At 42.5% G+C, this 14,743-nt stretch overlaps 1 protein-coding gene across 15 annotated transcripts in view; it reads left to right on the top strand.

The window, feature by feature from the left end:
• Positions 1-14,743, top strand: part of tenm4 (teneurin transmembrane protein 4) — a 97,556-nt gene that overhangs the window by 22,757 nt on the left and 60,056 nt on the right. For 12 of the 15 annotated variants that reach the window (XR_003889951.1, XM_029843496.1, XM_029843497.1 and 9 more), the window contains exon 4: positions 10,669-10,890. The exons of the other annotated variants lie outside the window; for them this stretch is intronic. Coding sequence is in view for 11 of the 12 variants with exons in the window: in XM_029843496.1 (XP_029699356.1) it covers positions 10,669-10,890 (222 nt within the window). In the remaining variant the exon portion in view is untranslated. The remainder of the gene's footprint in view (positions 1-10,668; positions 10,891-14,743) is intronic. 15 annotated transcript variants of the gene reach the window in all.

Below are 14,743 nucleotides of genomic sequence, written 5' to 3'. Positions count from 1 at the left end.
TCCCCCCCCCCCCCAAACTGGCTAAACAGTGGTGAGCGTTTTCAAGAACCGTCTGAAATCACCCGTTTTGCTTGTCATTATCGCTGCAGTACAAACTCACAGATCATTGCGTTATTGCTTATGAGCTTTTGAACTCTGTGTGAGTCACTTTGAAAAATTGGTGCGTGAGGTTCTGGGCGAAATTAGTGCCAGGAAACGGGAAGCCAGATGTATTGCATCCATCTTTCCGTGGCTTGTTGTATTACCTCTGGGGCTCGATTAGCCTGGGCGCTTGTTGGGGAGGTCATTCGCAATCAGGGGATATGTAACTGAGCCATGTGAAGTGCTGCAAAATGCCAGAAGATAATAGTGGTTCTGCTGGAGATACCCTCATTCAAAGTGTAGATTAGTGTGCTTTAAATGCCATGAGATTAGGGTATTCCAGCTTGACGTTTGGCTTCTCGGCTCTGTCATCCCGCTTATTCACAGGCGGTTGAAATGCATGTGGTACAAACAGAGAGGGGAAATGACAGCAGACACACTGACGTGGCCAGTTTATGTTTGCAATAACTGCAAAGCTGTCGCTTTTATTCATTTTCATACGCGGAGATATGAGATCAAAGTCAGTCGGACGCACACCCCAATCAGACATTTGAAATAGCAAAAATCCGCCGCTCGTCTCTTACTCTCATCCTCGGAAGCTGTGGCAATAGAGGAGCTCGTCGAGGGCCTGGAGGCAAAATTGGAATTGCCCCCGCGCAGAGAACCTTGTGGAGAGTTTTGCATTTCAGATTGTGTCAGATTATGTATGAGATACTTATTATAACTGACAGGAATGACTGCTGGAAGTGGAAGCTATTTGCCCACACGACACAGGGAGAGAATGTGGCATCCCCCTGCTTAATCATCTGAGATTCCAGGGAACTTGAATTTAGCAGCCTTGTTCATAATTAAAGAGAGTTTCTTTGGGTGCTTGTTAGGGTTCAGCATGCTGGAACTTATTCGGATCACAAGTAGCTGCAGCATCTTGCTACACTGGGGAGACTCCAGATTCTAAGTGGCTTTTTATTCAATTCAGCCGTGCAGAAAGAGTACTCCTATTCAGCATTTAATTCAGCAATGCCCGATAACGTACAATTTATATATGGCAAGTTAATTAAAATCCATAGAGCAGAGCTGCTTGTGTATGCTTTAATCTCTTTAAATCAACAAGCCATTTACTCTGCCTGGACTTGTTCGTGCTGCCGGCCCATTTTCCTCCTCTTCACGTGTGACCCACTTGACCCTGATTTTAATACATGCAAATAAGCAGAACCCTTTTTTTTTTTCCTGTTCCAGACTTACAGCAAATCAAACAACGCGCGGCTGTTTGTGTGCATTAATGAGCCGATACCAAGTCCGCGGTGAGCCCAAATGAAATGCTGAGTTTATTCTTAGTTGAACCGTGGGCTGGTTGTCCAGGTTTATGCTTCACAGAGCACCGATAGTCACACATCATCAAATCCACTTAGTACCTGTTATGGAATCCCAGCAGCCTCTTCTGTTAGCGTGTGAGCGCGTCACGTTGACGATGCTTTCGTGAATCCCCTAACTCGTCAGCCGAGGCTCTCGAGGGTGCCCCTTGAGGGCACTTGCAGTAGTTAGTGACTGCTGACTCATGGCACGTCCTGCAGAGGCTGAGCAGCGAGGATACCGCTGCACCCTGCTGGGTTCGGAACAAGGCTGCTCTTTTTGAATTTCTCCCATTACAGTTTATCCAGATGTGCGCTGCACTCCTCTGCTAACGGACCGTCATTATTCATGTTTTTCATTGCCTGCAGGGAAAATCATTCAGCTCAGGCCCACACAGTTCCTGTTGAGAGAAACGCTTCTGTGACTGACATCGGTATTCGCAGCGCACAAAGTATAATTACTTCCAGTTGGGGGTTATTTGTGTACGCTATTCATTTGATTTTCTCCTCCGTCTCCCGGGAGCTCTGCCCTATATTAATATTATCTTGAAAAGACCTGCATTGCAGAGGGCCACTCTGTGCAACTGAACGTGTATTATTTGATGCAGTTTGCATGTCTGAAGTGTGTTTTTGTTAGAGAAATATTTTTTTCAAATTGCGTTTTCTGAAAATGGTGTTTTTGTATCATTTCAAGGGGGGCGGGGGGGTGATAATTAATAAGAGTGATATTCAGAGTGGGCAGGAATAATTGCTTTTTTTATTACTAATTAGTGTAATTTTGGATACTGATGGGGCTCCTTCAGGGCTACAGCTTAAATATCCTTAGATTCCTTCCACTAACCAGGTTTAGCCGATTTATCTGACTTTTTCATCCTGCAGACAAGTTAAACTTGTAGAAGACACTCAATGCAGGAAAGCCCACATCAGCACTGTAGCTCACAGCAAACACGTCTTAAGTACATTTGTGACACTTTTATGCCCACATTTTTCCCCTTGTGTTTGACGTAAATTCATCACAGGGTGACATCAACAGCTTTGCGAGGCTGCTGTGCTGACTGATGAATTGAAGTTGCAGAAAGTGCGACTTGAAAATGACCGATGGGCCGGGCCTCTCGCTCCAGCGCGGGTTTTTGTTCTGCATGATTACATAAGAGTCATCGATCAGCGTTTTTTCGTCCGAAGCACACGGCGGGTAATGTGCCCAAGTGATCACGCTTTTAGCCGCGGCCGGGCAATATTTATTGATGTGGAGTGGGCCGATTGAAGGTTAGCTCAGCGTTTGTGAGGATTTAGCATGCACAGCCTATTTTTACCTTTATCTCATTACCTCATTTGTGTGCAGCTCATTGTTTTTTCTATCCACTGATAATTCAGATGCTTAATATTCAGTGTTACTTCTTGTCAGTCAGTCGTAAACTGTTTACTTCTCATAACATGAATATCTATAGAATCTACAAAAGCAATGCAATTAAACACATATCAATGTAGTATAATTTCTATTTGAATTCAATATTTGGTTCAGGTTTCCACTCACTGACTATATCTGATTTCAAGCCTGTAAAAAAAAAAAAAAAATCCTGAGATTGAACTGAATTCCTGAAATACGTACAGACATCACGTGCACAGAACGTTCACAAGAGTGGGAGTCATCCACACACTAGAACATCGTGACATTGGTCGTCATGACCTGGGAACTGCATTAGGTGTGGAAACACAAAAAGCGGGAGCCTGATCTGCTTACGTCTGCATGTTTGCTCTGATTAGCATTGCTAATGACCACGCCCTGCCGAAGCAAATATGCAGAGATCTTTGATTCAGTCTCCACATTTCATTTCATTTTGTCTTTGAACCAATTCCCTGGAGCTTCAACACCATGTTCGGAGGCTGCAGGGTGAAGTGAGCCGCCAATTAGACAAGACATTGTCTTGTAGAACAAGAATAGATGCAGTAACGTGAATTCACAGGCACGCACACACAAACAGACCTAAAAACACAGAAACAACAAAATACCATCCGACAGTTAAGGTAACCGCAGCACATGTAAAACATTTGGGAATAGCAGTATTCCTGTTGAGACAAATATAATTTGTGTTCCAAAGTGATGGGATTTTGATGCACTGTTGTGATTGACGTGCAGGTCTGTGATTTTGCCCTGCAGAACACCTCTGTAATGGAATGAATCCAGCATCCACAACATGGAGGCTGAAGCAGTCAGAGACGTTTAGTAGCAGAACAGCAGATGATAGCAAGTGATGCTTTAAAGAATTCGCTCGCGGATTCTCGGCTCCCAGCTGCGGTTACATCCTCCCCCAGTAGTTTTCTGAAGTTATTTATTTGTTCATTTTTTTGGCAGAGCCTCAGATCGTGGATTAGTAGAGATATTCTCTGGCTCATTTGTGGCCTAATTTGGTCGGTTTTAGAGGCCCTTGTGGACACTTTTGGCCTGTTATCGGTGGTGTAGCATACCCTCCTCCTGCCAGTGTCTCTGACAGTCTAAACCCACAGCACATGAGGGCCCATCTTAGCATCGGGGCTCAGGGGCCTCACTACAGCTTTAGCATGACATGGAAGAGAATGATCCTTCCTCCACGGAGAGTCATCCTGACCCAGTATAACAACTTCTTTCCCTCCCGCACACTTTCCTTTTATAACATAGAGCCAGTTATTGACTGGCTGCTCATGTTATATTTATGTTAGTTTTAGGGCATTCTCCTTCTGCTTAAAATTAGGATACAATTAGTGAGGCAGTGATTTACGATTCTGCATCTGTATTAGTAAATACTGTATGTTACAAGTTCCAATCCTCAGTGTAACATACAGATAGTTTTAACCCTTGTTCGAAACTATAAATCAATCTATTTTAAATAAGTATAATAAGCTACCAATGAAGGTGCGATACTGTATTACAGTGTACAAAATACATCAGGAGTTTAGCAACACATGGATAAAAACAACGTGTGTTTATTCAATAGGATTGAGAATTGATAAAGCAACAAGAAAGAAAAAATGCATTAAAGTCTAAAGTCTAATCCAGCAAAGTGAAATTCATGTTCCAACTTCTCTGCACAGTTGATTATTCATAGGTTGATTATGGGGTTGTCATTTTAGAGGTGGACTTAAGCACACACACACATACACACACACACACACACACACACACACACCTGGGTTCTTTCACGAAATGAGATCACTAAAGAACCCCTGGACAGAACCAACATGTTCACAGCTTATAAAAACAAAGAAGTGGGAAGGAGACGATTAGACTTGGATCCAGGAAACTGAGGTAATTGGGGAAGGTGAGAGAGGAGGAAATTAACACACAGGCAGTGAAGTAGAGCACTAAAGAGACCCACCCCCCACAGTTCCAAACCCTCTCTCTTCCTCTACTCTTTCCATACTAAATTTGCAGATATAGATAAACAGTTTTATTGTAAGTCTCTCTCTCTCTCTCTCTGTCTCTCTCTCTCTGTCTCTCTCTGTCTCTCTGTCTCTCTCTCTCTCTCCCTCTCCAGTCTGGTACCTAAATGGCTGCCCGACATTTGGTTTGTTTATCATACACACATTTGCTGCCAAACTGGCTTGATTCTGCCAGATAGTTGCAAAGATGATCTTTTTGCTTGACATAGCAAGCACAACACAACATATTCTTCTCACAGCTGTAAAAAAAAAGAAAAAAAAGTGTGATTATATGCATCATAATAACAGTTCTCACACAAGGGTTGTAAAGCAAAGAAAACTAACTTTGTGTGCAGAGTTCCATCTGTGAAACGACGAATTCAGGATCCAAGTATATTCACAGAATGATGGTTTTAACACTCTGGAGTCCAACCTCCTATTTTTAAAAGGCAAGATGAGGCTAAAGGAAGACAGGAAGTCCAGGGTAATAATAAAATAAATAATTATCCATCATGTCGATGTTTATTTCAACTGGTATTGAAGCACATGTGCAGCCTTTATATGCAGACAACTGAGGAGTGATTGTTCTGATTTTATTGACCCTTGAATCTACAGTCAACAAAATTGACTTCATTCATTCTTTTAAAAGAAAGGAAACCTGTGTTTAGCCAGCTTCATATTAGCCTTTACGTCAAAACTTGTTAAAGTCTTGGTGTTTTACCCTAAAAGCACCTCACTCTCCTGGCGGCATCCATTTTAGAAAGCCTTTTTTAAATGTCATGCACACGTGGGAGCTGAAAGACAAGCAAACCAATTCTTAAAGACTAACAAAGAGCCTGTGATGTAAAAGAGTAAACTTTTATCTAAGTTACCAAGGGACCTGGGTGAATAATACGAAAACTTACAAACTGTATTATTAGTTGCATTTACACACCACAAAAATATGAAATATGACTTTTAAATGCCTGCCAGATTTGAACATTTACTGAAGGTTTTTAAATCTCAACGAGGTATTTAATATCATTTGTTGCACCTTATTTGGGATGTAAGTTAAGCTAAAGGGTATCCTTCAGAGTTTGGTAGGTCTCAGAGTGTGCTGGAGGCCGAGTGGATCGTGGGACGCTGCCATCTTGTTTCAGCGGCTCCGGGCGGGTCACATGTAGCCTTAATCAGCTGCTGACAGTTTCAGGCTCCGCTTGCTCTCAAACCCCCAAAAGGAAACTTTTGTCTTTTTGCCCCTTCACAATTCAGGGGACCCTCAGAGGATTCTGTTGTCATTATTTATTCATTCTGTCATGTTAATCAGCATCTATCTGTGATTGCAGGATGAAACGGCTCCTAATTAGCCAATGTTAGCATTGAGGTTTCAGCTATGTTTAGAATCCTGATCCGGTTTTGAGTATGGCGTTACGTTTGAACCACGGTACCTCATTTAGATCGGATTTAGAGCTCTCTTTAGATAGTTTACTGATTTTGTTTTTCCACGATGAGCCTGATGAGTGCTCTTATAAGGTGTTTGCTCACAACGTGCGTCGACTAAAAAATTTGTTAAGACATTTTCAGATTCCTGCAGGAAGACGAAGAATCGGTGTGGAGATTAGAACAAAAGAGCCACCAGGGTGGTTTGAATAGGTCTGCATGGACAGACTCAATGTCAGATCTTGTCAGAAGTAACATTGATTCAAACAACCAGGGAAGTGAAGAGCAAATAAGTGCCAGACTTTGGTTCAGGGAGTTTTCCAAATCGATCCGTCAGTGAGGAAGAAGTCCTGAAGGAGTGGGTTTAAATCTCAGTCACTTCACTTGTTTAGCAGCATCTTTTGCATACCGTACTTTTATTCTTCCTGACTTTAAAACAGATGGTGTCTTTCAGCGGCATTGTGGGAAGCAGCTTCAGAAAAGTGGATGATTGGCTGGCTGAAAGCAGCAGAAATTCAGGACGGGACGTGGATGCAGAATGACTGGGAATGACGTTTCAGTTTCCAGAGTGAAAAAAAACGTTTCTCCTTTCAGAAAAACCTGTATCTAGTTTCTTTTGCTAGGTGATGCACCAGAGCGCCACTGATGCACAGTGGCTAAATTAAAAAAAAACAACAACAACTAATTGTTACCACACTGCTTTTCAGGTGTTTGGGTGTAAATAAAAGTACTCCGCAGCTGCGCGGAATACAGTGGATTACATCTTCTGAGGATGCTAATTTAAGGCATTTCAATTTGGAGATGGTACATAATTGTATTTTCTTTTGAGGCAGTGTTTCAGAATTTCTTGGTTTATGTCCAGGAAGACTATTCAGAGATGCTCTCCTCACAGTCCGAGCAGAGGCTGAGCGAGCTGTGAAACAGATGGGAAAAGAAAGTTGAACAAAGCTGTTTGTCAGCTGTGATTCTTTCACAGGCAGTTTTATCACAATATGGAGCTGTTGCGTTTCAGTACACACAAAAGTGTCCGCCATTAAATCCAACAAACTTAAAGATAATGAGCCCAGAGAATTATGAAGCCTATAAATAGATAAAACACAATTGGATTCGGATAACCTTCAGCGTTGACTTTCAAGGTAACAAAGGAGGCACTGCATATTCTCAATATTTCTTTTATATCGCGACACAGGAAGGCTGGGAATCATGATGGAGAGTCGAGCATGTTGTTATACGATCATCACATCCACCTTCAACTCACCGGCGCCGTTTGGGGTTGTTGCCCATTAAGTCAAATAATGGGACTGAAACACACGAGGAGTTTGTCCTTGAGATTTATTAAGTGAGATTTTTTTAAGGTACTGTAAAATCTAATGCTAATTATCCATTTCTTTTAAAGTTTTTAGTAATATCCAGAGATATTTATTAAATATTTTCTACATTCCCTTAAAAGTTTGCATCTCTTTAAGACAGTGCAGCAGTTTTACAAGCAAACTTTGAAGTGCTAATAAAAGTGTTGCGGGCTAGCTTCTGAGGGACTCATCCATTCTTTGATACCTCCTTTTTATTGCACACATACAGTAAGATTTCCCCTTTGTCAGTAATGGTCCTGTCTATAAAGGAGCATTATAGATATTTACAATTTGGTTCAGCCTTATCGTACATTATGTTCACTCTCTGTTATTATGCTATCGATTCCCAGCAAGTAAACTGCTCTCCCAGACAAAGTTTTATCATTTTTCCAATGTTGCTTCATAAAAGCGCATTTCCAATAGCCCCTGCACGTTTCAGTGCATGAGAGACAATGCATGTGCCTTTGTTAGTCATAAACAACAATATTAATGCTAATAATAGCACATTAATCACTCACGATAAAGCTGAAATACTGTAGATATTTAGATAAAATACAATAATACAAATGGCAATAATATCACAAGTTATCTAATTTCACACTAAATCTGCAGGATTCTGCAGACATGCTGAACATTTGGGTTGCTAACGTGGCCAAAACGTTATTATCAGGAGGACAGAGACAAAATGGTAAGAAGGGAGTCGCTGCTGCTGCTTAGGTAATTCAACTACAATTATGGTACCCTGTTGGATGTCAGGCCATGCAGGCAAATCTAACAAAATGAACAGGCCCTTATTTTTATTAAGTTTACCATAACGGGCTTATTTATAAATCCCCTTTGCCTTTTCAGCCAACTGGCAATGAGTGTTTAGTAGAAAAAGCAGTTAGAATTGCATAAAATGAGTCTCCAACAATTAAGTAAAGTAGCATATATGTGCCAAGAGAAGTGTGTGGACCATGTAACAAGACTAGAAAATAAATAGTGACGTTTGATGCATGAAAATAAATAGTTTCAGTGCAGCTGTTGTCAGGAGCGACCGACCCTGTGCTTACCAGATTACTGTTCTGAATTATCTGTGTTTTATATTGGACACGAACTCACAGAATTTGATCATGCGGCACAAATGTTGATTTCATTCATCGACCTCCAAAAAGCCGTTGAGCTGTATAGATGCAGAGTACAGTCGGTGTGTGAGAGAACACCTCAGTCCTGCTGTCAGTGTGAAATCACACATCAGCTCCATTTGCTCCGCTCGGCGTCGGAACACAATATTCAGCCGAGGTAATCTTCTCTTACCATGTTGTGTATTAACATGAAGAAACTTTAAATCATGAAACATATCTGAATGTTTAAAACTGCTGTGGAAAGTATTGAAGCAAATCAGGCAGATTGTGGTGGAGATGTTGGAAAGAGGAAGCGAGTGAGAGGAAATATGCTAATTTTCCTTCAGCTGATTAGTCACCCTCTCTGTTTACTTGGTTTAGTCCTCATTGATTCTTTTGGATTTATCTTTAGCAATATTACTTAATGCTGCTGCTGCTTCTACTTTCTTTGGTCCTGCAAATATACCTTCATCAGGCAGCATTTTGTCAGTATTGACCTGCGCGTGTCCACCACAGCATCTTTCAGCATCCGTCACTCATCCAGGTGTACAGCGCCGGCACATTCGATAGTCCACAATTAATACAACAAATGTGGATTTTTGCCCCAATCTGTTGTTTTTCAGCCTCAAAAATGAGGATCCATTACATTTGATTACATTCAGCGCATGTTATCGACGTTCTGACCTTGGAAAACGTGCCGCACCAAACAGTAAAATATGATAAACAGTCATCCGTGCCTGCTGCTCATGGTTGGCAGCTTAATGGCCACTTCGTGTAGGGGCTCGTGAGTAAAGGAGCCTTTACTGCAGTGATATAGTGAGTTCGAGCAAAGGCTAGCACCTCTGCCAGTGACAGAAAGGCTCCGCCACACCAGACTGTGGCCTCTGACCTTCTGGAAAACTGATTCGTGACTTTGGGTGCACATATCTGGGGCGTAAAAGCACAAGTGAACGTTAATTACACCCAGTAAGGCAGTAAAGGCGCTGTGCACCATAATAATGGGCGAGGGAGCCTGGAAACCTTCAGCATATTTAGGTTCTTTTTTTAATTATTTTAGAGAAACTAAATATGTTGTGTGTTTCAGAAAAAGGGTTGTACTTTGTGACAGTGTGTTTCAGAGTGCTAATTTCTTCGGAATTTTCAAATCCTATTGTTTTTTTTCCCCAACACTTTCTGTATCTGTCTGAGCTGTAAATTGCCATATATTTAAAGTGCAACAGTGTCACAGTCATTAACCTACAGTGTGACCACGGCGTCTCTGCGCCCATTAACCACCGAGGCTTTAGGGGATTGAGTGAAATGAAGTGTGTCAAGTATATATGAAACACAAACGGAGTGAGAATTTGCTTATGTTGGACTGTAGCTGATGTGTAAGTGTCACTAATTGTTTCCTAACTACGTGCGAGCCAGTGATTTGGTTTTTAATACTCATCAGGGATCGTTTCAGCATGAGAGGAAATTCATCCATCCTGATGGATGGACTCTGACTCAGCAGCAGGAATTCTCTCCAAAGGACTGTTGGGAAAAGCACCAAACTCTTGTTGGGTTTATTTACTGCTTTAGTAAACAAGAAAGCGTTGGGGTTTTATTAAGAAGGGGGGTTTAGAGTTGGATCAAGTTTAGCATTTCATGACAAAATGTGGGGTTTCACGTCATTTATGGGAAAATCTTCGAGAGAGAAGTGCGTTTTTCCTCCAGAATGGGAGTTTGTTCCAGTTGTTGTCTGCACCAGTACCAGTAAACTGTTTTCCAAACCAGTTCTAGTTAATTAACAGTCTGTTTTCAAGTCATTACATGTGTTTGCATTGTCCCTCCCAGCAGGACGGAGGGAACAGGTTTAGGACTTAAGTCTTGCATGTGGGCGTGTGCATGCACGTGTGTGTGGGTGTGTGTTATGCTCCTGTGATGTTGGCTGTGTTTGGGTGTGTTTCATTTCCCCCCCATGTGTTTGTCTCTGTTTGTGGTCCACAGGTCCTCCGCTGCATTGTTCATCAGCCTCCTCCTCCCCCGTTGAGCAGCTCCCATACCCTCCCCCTTCCATTGCAGCCAATGAGAGCCAGAGAGGGTTGCTAGGTAACAGTGCAGCTCAGCCAGCCCAGGACTCTGACTCTGAGGATGAGTTTGGCCCCAATTCATTCTTAGTTAAAACTGGCTCAGGGAACCTGTACACTCCTGCCACTGCAGCTGCTGAGGGTGAGTTGGTTTTCAAACTACTGTTGCTTTCTGGAGGTCCGCCTCCCGCCTGTTCTCTCTGCCTTCTATGATAGGTCATACAGATGACTATGGGCTACAGTATGTCCCATTTTCACTCTGAGCACCAGCAGGGAAAATTTAAATTTTGAGTCAATACGTAGCCGGAGGAATTGGCCTGAGCTCTCCACAGAGAGGTCTGCAAAGTTCAGCCGAGACGGATGTTTTTTTAAAATTTTTGTTTAGTTTGCTGTTGTTGGTCGCAGATATGTCTCTCCCGTTTCAATCCTTGTTAGAAAACATCGCAAACAGGCAAAGAATCTGCAATCTGCCGCCTCCCCGCTGCATCGGCGGTGACCGGGCAGATTGACTCCTCTAAAGTTGGATCAGAAAATTCCAATTCTCAATAGGAAAAATGTCCTTCTCATTTCTCCTTAACCAATTTTCTCCTTCCATTGAACTAACGCTCATTCAGACTGACAGTGTGACATTCACACCCAAGCTGCAAACATGGCGCTGACAGCTGACAAAAAAAACCTGTGACAGGGAAACATGTGCGTTAGATTTCCTCCCCGTCGGAGTTTGTTAACCATCGAATCAAGAGTTCACAGACGAGGCCGACACACAACAGAATATGTAATTGAAAAAGCTTCTAAATTGGCAAGCTGCAGGGCTGAATTGCATCAACGTGCCCCAACTTCAGGCTGGGAAACCTCAGGAAGGACTTATTAATCAAACTGTGAACAGCCACAGTCACAGGAGAAACATGCTGGTCACCCAGTATGAATATAACTGTGCCAAAGGGGACAATAGTGAAGGAATGGCCTTTACTGTGGCACATTTGTCCCATAACAATGTCAGCCATTTGCATAGGTACAGCGTTTAGTCTGGCCTCTGGCTGTCATTAAGAGCGGATTGGGGAGAAATATCCCAGCACTCTTTGCTGTCATTGTCATTCATGGAATTTTCTTTTTTCCACATTTCTTTTACTCCTGAACGCAAAGACTTTTCCTGCTGCTTTCATTTTGATGCCCTTTGCCCCGAAGACATCCTGTTTCGTTGCAGTGAATAAGCAGTAAATCACACAAAGTGAGGGTTTTTTTGTCTGCAATTCCTTGTTTGATGTGGTTTTATTTCACAATCCTGCATATTTGGTTTGAAGTTTTTCTTTGATCAAGTACAAAATGCACCTCTTAACAAGAGCTGACATGCTGTAATAAACAGTTGCACAGTTATTGTCGGTAATTAAACTATTTCCAGTCTATTTAGTGTATATTTGTGGCTTATTATCGCTTCAGATTAGAGTTGCTGAGGTTATATTCAAACCTACTTTTACAGGGTTCCTGTATCTTGAAGATTTTGGAGTTAAGGGAGCACATTGTTATTCAGGGTAGTAGCCTTCAAGGCTGTTTATCTTTTTTTTGTGAGGGGACGCTGGTTTTCATTTGGAAGAACACTGAGCCAGGATTTCTCCAAGGCTGACAAGGCTGCTCGCTGAAGCCTGCAGTCCTTTTGTGTAGCATGTGTTTGAGTGTGGCCCTCGGCTTTCTCTGAGGGTCTTCTTCCTGGGGAGAGTGCCTGGTGGGACCCTGCTACCACACTGAGCTGCGAGATCTGAAACACTGCGACCTCGCCGTATTTTGCATCCCTTAATGCAAAACAGCGTGGGGTCGGCCAGTGTTGACTTCAGTGCAGCCGGGCTCCCCGGTGAAAGGGACCTGCACCCCATCACCTCACAGCTGACCAAGCAGGAATGCTGAGCCGGGTGGAAGGATCGGGATTGTGCTCGTGGGCGAATTTAAATAAGCCTTCATTTGAACTGCTTAATCATCCCTCCGGAGGTGCAAGGATGGGGGAAAACGCCGTTAAAAGAGGTCATCCCAGATAATTCATCTACAGACACCATTTGGAATGAAACTATGTGAGGCAAAATTTAAATTTTAAATTTTAAAAAATTTAATGAGTAGCAAATGGCACTTGCGCGCCGGATTTCGACATACGATACAAAAATCTTTCTCTTTCTTTCTTGACAATAAGCTATAGGTTAACAGGATGGAACAGACAAGTTCTAATCGTCATGCTCTTTTGTCTGCACACTGGGACCACGATAATGGTTTTACATGTCTGTGTATCTGCTTTCCACTGACGTAGATTGAAAGGTACGGCTCCTCCGCCATGATAATTACAGACCATCTGTGCCCTGTAACGTAGCGTCAACCTCTTGATGGATGCAAGGCAGAGACATAAAGAAGGGAGCATGGGTAGCCACTTGTCTTTTTCATCGTAATGCACGTCAGAGGATGACAGAAAATCCATTTGATCTGAGAAAGGCAACGGGAACATATGGCAGGGCTCAGCCTAAAGCACACACTCGCAGGCTGAGGTCAGCTTGCTTTTGAAAATCAAATGTTGTGTTCATGTTGTTTTGCTGATGTTGTCTTTGGAGTTCCATCATCTTGCTCTCCTGCCAGTCTTTCTGCTGCTTCCCCCTCCCCAATAAAGTTGGTGGGAGGTTATTTCCTGCATAAACAGCAGCAGGGTTTTTCTCCTCCAGTTAGCGATGAAGGAGAGCTTATGTTCCCATTCCAGAAGCACTTTCCCCCCTTGTTCCCACAGAGGGCGGAACGTTATGCCCACCATGTGTTGTTTATGGTACCTGTTACCCCTCAAATGAGTCAAGGAAAGACAGCTAGTATTCCCGCTTGGCTTTTCCCTCCAGACTTTTCGAATGCTGCAGGAAATAGCAGGGCCGGCAGCAGAGACAGCAGCTACGGGGAGCCAGGAGAGAGTGCAGCTTCACTGCTTTCATGATAAATCCTGTTTGTATCTTTATAGACAAAGGCTACTCAACTGGAAACTCTGCTCCTGTGATTAGCCGTGGGGGCTGTGCCAGCGAGCAAGTTTTTAACGATTTATCCGCGTGCTTGATGACTTTTGATTAATTCCGTATCGAGTGGCTCACACCTCGGTGCCTTTATCTGGTGTTGGGGGCATGTCATATCGCGTTATTTCATCAGGTGTGACAATTAGTGCGGTAGATTTCAGCAAATGTTCAGAAATAGAAGATCTCCTTGGAAACGATGGGTTCTGTTGTGTTCGCTGCACCTGTGTCAGGAAGACAATTTAAACGGTTTAAACTGTTCTTACCAGTAGTGGAAATAGAAAATGTTTCAATGTCTTCTCTTTTCTTGATGAATTACAAGTTTAACATATGTTGTTGAGCAAGTTATTGAGTTGAATCATTTCAACTGAAATAAGTTCTGCACAAAATGTTTTTGCCATGTTGCGTTTGCTAAAGGTGAATTTGTCTCTACAAAGCAGAACAATTATTGAAATATGGCAGATTTATTTGTTTTTTGCTGCGCTTTTAGGCCTCATCTTTTGATTATTGCTCAATACAAACATTAAGCAAATCCCGGTCTTGGTTGAGCCCAACCCATTTCTATGTGCCATTAAAAATAACAGTAAAATAGTATTGTCAAACCTTAGTAGTGCTTGATTTCTCACCACTTGCATGCCAGCAATTACAGCGTCTCACCATTCGACAGACATTCCTCTGATCTCTGGGGTGGGTGTTGAGGTCCTAACTAATGAAGTGGATTTGCCTTAATTACTTGTCTAGAATAGCGCCAGGAGGCTTTAACCAGCTCATACATCTGTTCCAAAGAAAAGTGAAAAATGTACATTCCCAGACTGAGTGCAGATCGTTGGGCTTCGGCTCTGAATGCTCTGAATCTGAAACTTTGGCTTCCCTAACAAAGGTCCCTCTTCTCTGTCTTCCCTCATAACAAATGAATCTGCCTTTCTTTTTAGATTCCTTGTGCAAAGCAGGTCAATAGGAAACCATTTATTTTAT

The sequence above is a fragment of the Takifugu rubripes genome, chromosome 11, assembly GCF_901000725.2.
Source record: "Takifugu rubripes chromosome 11, fTakRub1.2, whole genome shotgun sequence".
NCBI lineage: Eukaryota > Metazoa > Chordata > Actinopteri > Tetraodontiformes > Tetraodontidae > Takifugu > Takifugu rubripes.
Note: the sequence above shows the minus strand (reverse complement) of the source record. Positions and strands in the feature narration are given on the sequence as shown.